Genomic DNA, 13770 nt, shown 5'->3' on the forward strand with positions numbered 1-13770 from the left:
AGAATGCTGCAGAAAAATTTCAACCATCCCTGACAGCTTCACAAAAGATAAAACTGATAATTCTGAAACGACAGCAGCTTTTTTTAAAACAGAACAGAAACAGTCTCGAAAGATTGAATCCCCCTCTTGGCTTCTGTGACAGAACAGCTGCAGAGAAGCCCCCTGTGGTTCTGTGATACCCAATATCCTTAGCTCCTCCTGTGACCCTGGGACAGGGCCAAGACGTGGCAGAGGCTTCAGCAGATGGGGCGGACCGAGCAGAACAGTAACCCTTCCCGAATCTAATGCAACAACAGCATGCACTTATATAGGTCCTTGAAGTAGTAAAAGACCCAAAGGTGCTTCAAAGCAGTAAACATCAACTCTAAGCCACATCAGGGCAAGTGACCAGCACTTTGCCAGAGAGACAGAGTAAAAGGAATGAAAGAGGAAGGGAAACAAAGAGATGTTGAAGGTAATTTCAGAATCTGGATCCTAGGCAGTTGAAAACCTAACTGCCTATAATGAAGTGATGAAAATCAAGGATGAACTGGAGGGATACAGAATTCTCAGAGGTCAGACCAGTGAAGATTAGAGATAGGGTGGGATAAAAACATGGTAAAGGTTGAACACATTGATGAGAATTTTAAAAAGCATTAGATAAAATGCCAATGTAAGCCATGAGGGATGGGGTATTGAGGGCAGCAGGACATGGCTTCTCCCAATTAATATTAACTATGTTAAAGACACACAGATTTGCACCAATATGAAAGTGTTATACATATCTCTTTAACACAGTCAAACTTAAATTCCTGGCAAGGAAAGTTGTATAGTTGGGTACTTGATGATTGCCATGGGTACAGTGGGTCAATGATCCTGTTTCTGTGTGGTACAAACTGTGATAGGGCTGATGGGCAATGAACGAGAAACTTAGAAGGGTAAGAGGCGGGAGGCTATCCAGGACTGCAATGGAACATTTGAGCTTGGAGGTAATGAATTATTATCTCCCTTATCTGGCTCAGTCATGTTTTGTCTGAATCAGAAGCAGATATGCCAATTGAGCAGCTGAAATGGGCAATGCTAGGAAGGAGGAAGAGAAACAAAAGGACTGCAGATGCTGGAATCTAGATGAAAAACACGACGATGCTGGAGGAACTCAGCAGGCCAGGCAGCATCTGTAGAGAAAAGCAGGCGTTCGACGTTTCGGGTCAGGACCTTTCTTCAGGTCCTGAAGAGTTCCGCAGCATCATCGTGTTTTTCAGCTAGGAAGGAGGAAGACAGCTGCAATCAAGGCTGTCAGATCACCTCATACTGCAATTCCCTTCTCCTCAGCATGCAGTGCATTGCAGATCACAACAACTTGTTTAAAAATAATTTTCTTCTCTCCTCTGGTTCATTTTCTAATTACATTAAGTCTGTGTCCTCTGGTTATAGACTCACTGTTCATAGAAATTGTTTCTCTCTATTTTATCGAAAGGAAACACCTGATAATTTTGAACACCTTAGAATATAGGTTCAAGTCTTGGATGGAGCTAGTTCTCAGAATCTACTGACTCAAGGAAAAGTCCAAGTAACTTTAGGATTCTTTTAGAAATTATTTCATATCCTTGGCTGTGCATTAAAATGTGCTGCAAGAGAGAGCACCTCCGTACTAAAGATTATTCCCTATTGCTGACCTCCTCAGGAAAAATTGATTAGTTTTTAGTGCAGAGTAATAGCCTTCCTGGTGTGTGTGCAGCGCCTAAACTCAAAGCCCGGTTATTTTGGCTTAGTTCCATTGAAAGACTTAATGCCAGAAGAAGGCTGATTTGCACACATGCCCAGTTAATGCACCAATAAACTCGTCCTGCTGACAGCCTGTGTTTGAAGTTTTTCCCCTTTGTTATTGCGGAACACATGATTTTGCAAAAAAAGATCTTCAGTGAGTGGGTTATGGTTTAATGTGTTTTTTGTTCAAGTGGTAAGGAGCAGATTTAACAGATTTTTTTAACTCTGCCTTAGCCAAATGTTAACAAATGGAACTAAAACTTTACAATGAAATCAAGTGAACAAGTTAGGGTCACAGGAACATCAGGAGGTGGAGGAGCCTACTCAGTCTCTCAAAACTGCTTCATCATTTCACAAGATCACAAGACAAGGGAGCAGAAGCAGGCCATTCGGCCCATCGAGTCTGCTCCAAGGAAAAGGGAAAAAGAAATGGGGTGGGAAAAAAAGAAAAGAAAAGAAAAAGAAAAAAAAAACTATTCTAATCCCATTTTCCAGCCTTATCCCCATATCCCTTGATACCCTGACTATTTAGATATCTGTCTATCTCCTCCTTGAATACCCCCACTGATCCGGCCTCCACTGCTGTGCGTGGCAAGGAGTTCCACAATTTCACCACCCTCTGGGTAAAGAAATTTCTCCTCATCTCTGTCTTGAAACTGTACCCTCTAATTCTAAGATTGTGCCCTCTGGTCCTGGACACGCCCACCAAGGGAAACAGCCTAGCCACATCTACTCTATCCTTACCTGTCAACATTTTAAATGTCGCTATGAGGTCCCCTCTCATCCTTCTGTACTCCAGCGAGTACAGTCCAAGAGCCGACAAACGCTCATCATACTTAAGCCCTTTCATTCCCGGAATCATTCTCGTAAATCTCCTCTGAACCCTCTCCAACGTCAGCACATCCTTCCTAAGATGTGGGGCCCAAAACTGCGCACAGTATTCCAAATGAGGCCTCACTAGCGCCCCGTAGAGCCTCATCAACACTTCCTTACTTTTATACACTATACCTCTCGAGATGAATGCCAACATAGCATTCGCTTTCTTAACCACCGATCCAACCTGGCGGTTAACTTTTAAGGTATCTTGTACGAGTACCCCCAAGTCCCTTTGTACTACCGCACTATCAATCTTCTCTCCTTCTAGATAATAATCTACCCGCTTATTTCTGCTTCCAAAGTGTACAACTGCACATTTCTCAACATTAAATCTCATCTGCCATTTCCTTGCCCATTCTCCTAAACTGTCTAGGTCCCTCTGCATTCTTTCTATTTCCTCTATGCTCCCTACTCCTCCACTTATCTTGGTGTCATCCGCAAACTTAGCCACACAACCATTTATTCCATCATCCAAATCATTGATGTACAAGGTAAAAAGGAGCGGCCCCAACACCAACCCCTGCGGCACACCACTAGTAACCGGTAACCAACCAGAACGAGATCCTTTTATTTCCACCCTTTGCTTCCTGCCAACCAGCCAATGCTCCACCCATTTTGCTACCCTGCCCATAATTCCATGACCTCTCATCTTATTAATCAGTCTCTTGTGAGGCACCTTATCGAAGGCCTTTTGAAAGTCTAAATACACAACGTCTACCGCCTCTCCCTTATCCACCCTACCTGTGATTTCTTCAAAAAACTCCAATAGGTTGGTCAGACAGGACCTCCCCTTCACAAAACCATGTTGACTAGGTCCAATCTTGCCTTGTGCCTCTAGGTATTCGGTAACCTCCTCCTTGAGGATAGATTCCAATAATTTTCCCACCACTGACGTCAGACTAATAGGTCTGTAATTGCCTTTGTGCTGCCTCCCACCTTTCTTATACAACGGAACTACATTCGCTACCCTCCAGTCCTCCGGAACCATGCCAGAATCTATCGATTCCTGAAAAATAATCGCCAATGCCTCCGCTATCTCTACAGCCACCTCCTTCAGAACCCGGGGATGCACCTCATCCGGTCCGGGAGACTTATCAGCCTTAAGCCCCTTTAGTTTTCCTAGCACCTTCTCCCTATTAATCTCAACTGAACTCAGTTCCAATTCGTGAGACTCCTGACTAACGGGCACATTGCTTATGTCCTCCACGGTGAAGACTGATGCAAAATATTCATTCAATTCCCTTGCCATCTCACTATCATCCATTATAATACCTCCTGCACCGTTATCAATTAGTCCTATGTCAACCCGTGTCTCTCTTTTATTCCTTATGTATTTAAAAAAACTCTTAGAATCCTTCCGAATGTTGTCCACCAGCTTCCTTTCGTAACTCATCTTTGCTTTCCTAATGACCTTCTTAGTTTCTCTCTGCAGATTTTTAAAATCGTTCCAATCTTCTGTTTTCCCACTAATTTTTGCTACTTTGTACGCCGCCCCTTTTGCTTTTATTTTATCCTTCACCTCCCTCGTTATCCACATCTGTGCCTTTTTTCCATTCAAAACCTTCTTTTTTCTTGGAATATATCTGTCCTGCATTGTCCTTATTTCCTGTAGAAATTTCTTCCATTTTTCCTCTGCCGTCCCTCCAGCTAACTTACTCCTCCAATCAATTTGGGCCAACTCATCTCTCATACCTTTGTAATTTCCCTTATTCCACTGAAATATCGATACACCAGTTATCAGCTTCTCCTTCTCAAACTTGAAACTAAACTCAATCATATTGTGATCACTTGTTCCCAGTGGTTCCTTTACCTTTAGTTCCCTAATCACCTCGGGTTCACTACACAGCACCCAATCCAAAACAGCCGATCCCCTGGTGGGCTCCTCAATAAGTTGCTCCAGAAAAACATCCCTTAGACATTCCACAAACTCACTCTCCTGAGTACTACAGCCTTGCTGCATTTCCCAGTCCACCTTCATGTTAAAATCCCCCATAATTATCTTCACATTGTCACTCTGGCACGCTTTTTCTATCTCAATCTGCAACTTATGGTCCACTTCCTGACTGCTGTTCGGGGGCCTATATATGACTGCTATTATTGTTCTTTTACCCTTGTTATTTCTTAGCTCCACCCATAAGGATTCCACCTCCTCTGACCCAATGTCCTTCCTTTCTACTGATTTTATATCGCTACTAACCATCATGGCCACACCTCCCCCTCTGCCTACCCGCCTATCCTTCCTATATACTGTATACCCCTTGACATTCAGTTCCCAATCACATCCATCAATTAAGTCATTGTTCATCTGGACCTCACCTACGAGGTACCCGTTTTTGTTCCATATCTTTAGAAACCTGTTTTTTTTTGTCTTGAAAGCTCAAAAAAAAAGAATGCACAGCTTTCTATTAGCTCAGGTTGGTGGGTAAGGTGGTGGTTGTTGGGTGGGGGAGCTGATACAGTGGGGAAAATATTGCTGGGGAAAGGTTTTTCAGTTTATTTAATTTTACTCACTGTACTTTTGGGTTTTAATAATAAGAGTAATTATGTCATTAGATCTCACAGGTTGGATGATTCCTGAGATTTGTTCCTGCCTGTCCAGAAAGGCCACGGTAATAGCAGGGACCAAACAGTTTCCCGGCCACCATGTCCGGCATGCTCCTTGACCGCCCCCCCCTTACCTCATTCTACACTCTCCAGTCCTCTTCACCCCTCTCCTCAGTTTGCAAACTATCTGTAACAGAGGTTATGATTACTTTTGGCGCAGTCCAGCAAAGTGCTGCCAATAGGTTGAATGACCTCCTCTTGAGCTAGAAATCTCAATGGGCCCATTAATTAGTGTAAATTGGACTCAATGTCATCTCTAGACTGGATCATTGATGATGTACTGCACTGGAAGATTTGGTAAAGACACATATAGAGATATAGCATAACATAAGAGAATCATTAACTGTATTATATATGCAGCCTTGTAAATAAATACAGGCTGTGTTTCTAACTAACTCCTCTCTCTGTTGCCAGAAACTCACTGTTTATTTACATTTATAAATGGCATGCAGTCTGTTCCTTTCATTCCACTGAAGCCAGATCTAAGCAGAAGAACAGCGAGTGGGATATTATGGAACTCTCAAACATTCACACAGCACTGGTGTTATCCTGTTTACACAGGATGGTTTACTCAAGTCAGGAACTGAGAATTCTGGTTGACAACCCCTCCTCTCTGCCAAGCCAATGTCTAATGTGAGGCAAGCCATACTGTGGACACAGGTTCTTCATTAAAAAATACAGGGATGTAGCAAGAAAGAGGAGGACCCTGTACCACATCTGTAATGCAGGCAGAACTATTCACAGTGCACTGCAGACACTGAAGGGATCAAACAGGAGCGAAACAATGGTACTGATTTTAAGATCTCCTTTGTGGCTGTACTGATGATAGATGGGAAAACAGGGAGGGCTGTTCACAGTATCATACTCACCTAAATAGCCTAAGAAACTACTGTGTAGATCATTGATTTGCAAGCTTGCCCGTGTGGCGAATTCTTTCCAGATCTTCTCTGCAATATGCCGCCTCTTTCGTAAATCTATTGCAAAGTATATTCACTCCCACAGAATCCCGTCCTGCACCACTCACTGAAAAGTAATGTCACTCACTGGAATCTCTACAAAATCCTAGACTTCATAGGACCCAATTATATTAATCTCATGTGTTTTTAAGTTCAACTTATCTGTTTTACTGCATCGTTTATCACATCTTCAATTTACACATCTTCATCGCAGAAACTACTATAAATCATTTCATGGGGCAAGGACTGGCCTTAAAGAGCACTGATTTAGACAGACGAGTTAAAGTATGGCTGGCAGGTATGTTCCAGGAGAGAGTATCTGGAGAGATGGATTTAGGAAGGGCATTCCCAAAAGTGGGACCGCTAAAGATTTTACCTTTGTGGAGAAGGGTGAGAAAACGTACAAGAGGTCAGCAAACAGAAACCTGCCCACTACTATTCCTGAGCCCCCACTACAGATAAACCGTATTGACAATGATTATTAAAGTACTCTGATGTATACATCCTTCCTCAATCATAATTTTCAAACTAACATTTCTGTTTATATAACAATGCTGGAATGAATTAAATAATTATAACTCTATAATACATCTTCCATTTGTGCCACATTTCATACATGCATTTTCACGGATGTGGGCATCACCGGCAGGGCATTTACTGCTTTTTCCTATATGTCCTTGAGAAGATGGTGGTGTCTAGCATCTCCAAGTGCAACGATCTGTGTGATGAAGATCTGATCTTGAAACAGAAGGTTCCAAGTTCAAGTCCACACTCCATGGAAGAATACCAAAATCTGGGCTGAAGTAGTGCAGGTGACTTTATTAGATGAGAAAAAGAGACCCTATCTGTATTCAGTATTCAGAAATGTCAAAACTTTTTGGAGTGTACTTCCTTGTACAACAACATACCTCCCTCTGCAATCCCTTCCTCAACATCCTCTTTCTTTCATTGTGAATCTACAAATAAAGAGAAAAGCCAACAACATACCATCTTCACTGGTGTGTGCTTCTGTCCCAACATCCTGCACAACATCTTCAGCAGAGGTAGGGTCCCCATGAGGACTCTCACTGAAAAATAAAGGCATGTTGTAATGGAGAGAGAATGTGTTTATGTTTGTGACAAAGGCATTGAAGTTAATGGGAGGATGGTGATGATACAATTGAGCCTATAGGAAAGCAAGGAAGCCAGTGAAGGCAGGGATGTTCAGGCTTTGCCAATCTTAAATAACCCTTCATTGACTCTTTCCCAACATTAGGTTAGTCTGACTGCCTGGCCAGTGGAATGGGAGCAGGAATTTAATGGCAAATGGAAATAGCTGGGAACCTTTGAGGACTGTCCCAGGTAGTCAGAGTGCACAAGGAAAGCTTTGCAGGAATCAGGGTGCTCGCAAGATCAGGTTAGTTGGAGTGGAGGCGGGGTTTGAAAGGCAAAAGAACATCAAGTAGTATTGGTGGGAGTGCTCCTGCTTCTCTTAGCACACAAACTGTCCTAAAAGGAGCATATCTTTAATAGTTTCCTTGCCTGAATATCACCTCCTGCTGTGGACATTTTGGGGTTAACAATAGGCATTGTTAGGCAAAGACTCACCAGTAATCCTCTCCTGTCAACCCCTTGTCGTACACAGGCCCTTCCAGTTCCTTTTGTCCTGGGAGAATGGTGTCATGATGCAGAATGATGGACTTTATCAGTTCATTGACATGAGACTGGCAGGATACTTGATCATGTCCCTCAGGCACGGACATTAGTGTGGGCCCAAAGCAGATAGCCAGGTTGTAAGGGTCCATCATGTTTTCCTCACTGAACTGAGACAAGCTTCATAAAAAAAATAGAAAATGTTTGCTCTCTTTTAAAATCTAATTACTCAATTGATTAGTCAACGCTGAACATAAAGGAAAATGTCAATTTGTATTGGTATCAGTGTTGAGATGTACTTTCCTGTTCAACTTTTACAATGCAAGAAATGAGAAGCCAATAAGAAGAAGAAAATAATTGTATTTATATAGCACCTTTCATACATTGAGAGGCAAAACAACCCTAATCCTCCCTGGTGGCAACTGCCAGATGTACGGGAACTCACATGAACATGTGCTGCCTCTGAGCTGTGACTATCAAATTAGTCCAGCTGCTTCTGATTTTGGTTATCCAATGAGGCCAGTGTTGCGTGTGTACAATCTATTTGGCCTCACTATGAGTGGCTAGTGTGCAGAAACATATGGTACCAATTTAATTCATTTTTAAAGGATTTTTCTTTGTGTGAGAAGTTTGCAAGGGAATGGAAAACTCTCTCATTACAGACAACGGCAGGACGGATGCAGAAAAGTTAACAAACAGAATAAACCTTTACACTTCCCTGTAAAATACTGGAACCCAAAGGGCAGGTTATATGAACGTTTACTTAATTTATTTCTGGAGGTGTTTTTTGAAGGAAAATGTTGGCCTGGATATCGAAGGATTACTTGCTCCACAAATATTGTGACCAAAAAAGGTAAGAAGCCACACATGCTATAATAAATGCATCACTTCCTAACTCTCCAAAAGCTTCTCATCATTTACAAAGCACATGTCTGGAACATGATAGAAGATTCCCAACTTGCCTGAATGAGTTCAACTCTAATAACACTGATGGAACTTCACCATCTACTTGATTGCACCTTAAAGCCTACTCCTTCTATTACCAGTGCACAGTACCTGCAGTGCATATCAGCTACAAAATGCACTGTAGGAACAAACCAAAGCATTTCAACAGCCCCTCTAAAAATGTACCTTCTACCACTTGAAAGTTCAAGTGTAAGAGATGCATGAGGAATATAACTCAAAGTTTCCTTTCAAGTCACACACTGCAATGCAGTGCAGAGGCTACTTGCTGCCACATGCCTACAGGGTTAGGCAAGATCCCAAACTAGTGAGAGAGAAAAAAATCAGAGATGAGAATATTCCAAGGAGTCAAGAAACTCTGGTTGAGAACTTCAGGCACTGAGGGAGGATCAAACAGCAGAACAGGAAATACACCCTCATGACACACACATTAATACTTACTGACTGAGGAAACCAAAGAGATAACGCATTATGATGATGGTGGGTTTCGGTAAAGTCAGAAGGACTTTGCGGATTTGAAGAGCTCTCTCTGCAAGGTTTTCAATAGCTGTAAAGAGCAGAACAAAGCATGTTAGTACAAATGCAGGTTAGATGCTTCTCGTGTAGCGCTTCTCAGCTCAATACATCCTACATTCTCCTCCATCTAATGAAGGGCACTGTGTAACATACTGTCAGAGCATAGACAGCAAATAATAATAGGCTACTTGCACACAGAGGGAACAGCTTTGAGTAGGAGTCAAAACAACCATATACATATGTACACTGCCATGCAAGTATCATTGGAACAGTGATCAGGCATAAGGAACCCTGCGTACTGGCTTTCCTCCTTTACTGAAGTGACAATGAAGCCAAGTGAACCGTCTATAATGAGGCAGCTAAGAAAGAAGATTCAAACTGGCAGCTAAGACAGAACATGCCCCCTAGAGGGCACGTGACTCAGTCCAAAAGTGCATGATTGTAAATAATCTAAAAATTATAGAGGAAAGGAATCGGCTCGGACCCAGACAGTTGTCAGACCATGTTCAATGAATACAAAGGAGGTAAAAATTTCAGGATAATACAATCCTTTGACGTTTCTTCCTAATCTCTGATGAGGACAAAAAACACCCAGATCTCAATCTAATGTTATGAACCCGCATCATTTGAAATCCACAGCAACATCTCCAGCAACCCAAACCTACTTTACAAGTAGGTTCAACTACCTTATCTCTCCATTCTCAGTCCTGGTGGAGGATTTCGACCTGAAACGTCAATGATTCCTTTCCTCTCACAGATGTTGTTCGACTTGTCGAGTCCCTCCAGCAGATTGTTTGTTGCTACTTAATAAGTCCCTGCAATCAGGTAGCTGCCAGGAACAACTTCTGCTTTCTGTGTGCTCATCACAAAGCTTAAACAAGCTCCAGAACTAGCAATTTTCAACAATCACAAATTTATTTATCATCTTTGCTTTCTTCTCTTACAACAATTCAACTCAATGCACTCCTTTAGATCGGCACTTTACCGGCATCAAAGATGTGAATCTTTCCAGTTTGCTATTCTCCCTTTTCATTTAAATACGCTCTGGGACTGATGGACGATATCCAGATCTATTACTTCCCCAAGGAAGTGATTTACCAAAGGAATTCTTTCTCACTCGATCCTCATGCTCACTCTTATTTCTTTCTTCATTTTGTTATTGACTTGCAGCAATCTTTCTCAAGCCACTTTGGTTTTTACTAATTTTATTACTTCATGTCCTCCTTTGAGTATTGTGGGTTTGAGGCACACTCCGGGACACAAGCCCCTATACATCATTATTGATGTGACACTAATGTGCCCTGCACACAATGACCTACTAGCAAATAATGTGGTATTGTTGGATAAGACAGTGTGTTGCCTTATCTGTCTCTTGGTACACACTTTGGATTTAACAGATCGTGTAACTTGCTCCCGTGGACAACCTTTACAGGTGAACATTGGCAGTAATTGTCAGAAGGCTGATCTGATTTGGACATACTAAAGTCAAGCCTCTATCTTATCCACTGGTACACACTGTCATCCCACTGTCATCTTAAACCTTTGTTGTCTTGTTCCTCTCCATCTCTGTAATATTTTCTAGTCCTACAACTTCAAATTCCTTCAATTTTGGCCTCTTGCACATGCAAAAATTTGTATCGTACCACCATTGAACCTACAACTTCCTGGTCCAGGCAGTAGTTTACATATGGATCAAGGAGGTGACTGGAAACCTGGGCTGAATTAATTTATGTGCACTGGCAGTAGGTGAGAAAGGTTCACTATCTGAGAAAGAAGATGCTAGTTTGGATGAGATGTGGAAATTTTATGCAGATTATCTACAATCATACAGGGAGACCATGGGAGGTCAATATCCTTTGGAATTGCGAGAGAGTTAGCCTCTCTCTCAAGAGGAGAGATAAAATAAAATCGCAGCAGCTGCAAATTTTATGCTGTTACACTCAACTCCCTGCCCCATCAGATTGCCATTTCGGATTAGTACGGTGGTCCAATGGCATCTACAGTGGATGTGGGGGTTGGTCTGGGCTGCGTGACAAACTCAAACTCATTGTGAACAGCCTCTGACCCTACTGCTACTTCAAAGACTCTTTGATAGCTATCAAAGTGCCTGAAGAATGCAATCAGTGTCTTAGAGTGGGAATAAAACCCACACAGAACTAAACAGGACTCTTTTCATTTAACTGAATCTTAAAAAAAAATCAATTTGTTTCAATTGTTAGTCAGTGATCTGGAGTGCAGAATGAACACAACCAGAAAATTGAACCGTACCACTTAATCTCCAACTAATTAGAAACTCAGGAAAAGAAAGAACTTAAAATCAATAAGAGAAAAAATGAGACAGAGTTGGGGGCAAGCAGTGTGTAAAGATAGAGAGAGAAACTTGGGAGGAGAGGTGAGAGAATGTGTGAGGCAGAACTTGACTGGGGTACTAGGGTAAGAGAGTAGGAAAGAGGGAAACAGTAGGGGTGTGTGTGTGTGTGTGTGTGTGTGTGTGTGTGTGTGTGTGTGTGTGTGTGTGTGTGTGTGTGTGTGTGTGTGTGTGTGTGTGTGTGTGTGTGTGTGGAGAAAGGAAGCAAAATGTGAGGTGTGGAAAAAGGGGAGAAAGGGGAAAAGAGAGGTGCAAAGAAAAAGCTATGAACTATACTTTTACTTACACTTATAATGTAGCAAATACCTCAAGATACTAAAGGAGATTTCTGAAAGGATGAACAAAAAGCAATGGCTTTTATGGAGCATTTTCAAGAAGGAAAGGATGGTAGAGAGGTTTAGTGAGTAAATTCCAGATCTTAAGCCTTGGCAGATATCCCAAAGGCTTGTACAGCTGAAGGTTGCAAGGAGATAGAGATAGACAAAATGAAGGAGTGAAACAGAAGAGAGGGGCAGGCAAATAGAGAGTGAGCAGTGTTTGAGAGGGAAAGAGAATAGAGAAGACAACCTTAGAAAGTGAGAAAATTAAGAGAGCAAACAATATAGAAGGGACAAGACAGGGAAAGAGGTAGAAGCAGAGAAAACTGTGGACAATAAAATGGATTAAACAAAAACTGACAAAAATATGCGCATATCTCTTCAGAATTTATGAGGGACTGGAGTGTTGAAAGAGACCTTTGCCTTCATTAAAGTCTTAGAAGCCATTAAAGGAAATTCCTAAGTGTAACACCAGTCCAGGCTGCCTGTGGTATTCATATACGGGTCAATTAGACACCTAACCTCGGGATTACTAGGACAATGGACCACACTGTACTGAGCTCCCATTTAAGGGAATTATCTACCATCCCAGCAAATGGGATCGGTGCCCTGAGACTCCGTCACAATCACACCCTCAGTTCCCAGATGCTTCTATATCTCAATCAGCCATTGACTCCTGTCACTGGGAGTTCCTGTACTGACTTGGGAGGTGGAATTGGGCCTCCAGCTGCTAAATGCGTGCTTTTTATCTTCAAAAACACACAGAAAATCTTAACACTTAACACAGGCCTCACAGGATGGCTTTGGGCGAGGAGTCCAGCGGCTCACTCAGTCTCACCTTTCCTGATCCCCCAACCCTATCTTTTCTCCTTTTTTTTAATATCCTTTGGAGCAAGCAAGTGAGGCTGTTGTTAGAAACCAGATAAATGTGTTAAGTGGGAGTACTAGATTCTAAGTAATATCATAGGATCTTAAGGCCTTTCATCCCACAGGCCAGTGCTGGTTTATTGAAAAAAGCAACTGAAATAAGTCCACTACCCCACTCTGCTCCTTTCAAGTTCCTAATTCACTTTTGAAAGTTACTGTTGATTCTACTTCCACCAACCTTTTGAAGACTGCAGTGTAGATTATAATTCAACGTGTTTGAAAGAAAGACAATTCTCAATTCTCTTTGGGTTTCTTTACCAGTCACCTTGAGCCTGTAATCTCTGGTTATTGGACCCTTTGCCAGTCGGGCTGGTTACTCCATACTTTCCAGTAAATCACCACTACACCTTTCCAAGAAATGGGCTTAGAGCTCAATAACTATTGACCCAGTAATTCTATCCCTTTTTTTTTAAATAGCAGCAATGACATGGTCTCAAAAAGATAAACAGCCCTGAGTGACACCAAGTTAAGATCAATAGGTGACCCTTTGCCAGGTCAGTATTATCCAGCTCCAGCTTTGAGGTAGTTCCATTGTCTGCCAATCCTTTTACATCCTCTTGAGAGCTTGATCTCCAACACTGCCCTTCTCTCTATTAGTCCAGATGAGACTGGGAGTTGGAGAGTGAGGCCTGTGCCAAATCATCAAGTACAAAAGCTCTATGCCAAAGATACAAAAGATGACACCAATACAAAGTGATGAAGCAGTTAATTCTTCTACAGAAAGTCACACCATGCAATGTTCCACTTTGCCCATTTTGGCAACTTCTATGATACAGTTCAAAGTCCTTTCAATACGTTTCTATTCACTCTTTAATCCTTCCTGTCTGATTATTACCCAATTCTTAAGACCACAGGGATTGTAACC

At 42.0% G+C, this 13770-nt stretch overlaps 1 protein-coding gene across 2 annotated transcripts in view; it reads right to left on the reverse strand.

The window, feature by feature from the left end:
* srgap2 (SLIT-ROBO Rho GTPase activating protein 2) overlaps positions 1–13770 on the reverse strand; it is a 161207-nt gene that overhangs the window by 11926 nt on the left and 135511 nt on the right. For both annotated transcript variants that reach the window (XM_052034531.1, XM_052034530.1), the window contains 3 exons: positions 9219–9324; positions 7770–7994; positions 7170–7249 (listed from right to left, as the gene is read on the reverse strand). In XM_052034531.1, coding sequence (XP_051890491.1) covers positions 7170–7249; positions 7770–7994; positions 9219–9324 — 411 coding nt within the window. The remainder of the gene's footprint in view (positions 1–7169; positions 7250–7769; positions 7995–9218; positions 9325–13770) is intronic.

This window comes from Pristis pectinata, chromosome 20 (assembly GCF_009764475.1).
Source record: "Pristis pectinata isolate sPriPec2 chromosome 20, sPriPec2.1.pri, whole genome shotgun sequence".
NCBI classification, from domain to species: Eukaryota; Metazoa; Chordata; class Chondrichthyes; order Rhinopristiformes; family Pristidae; genus Pristis; species Pristis pectinata.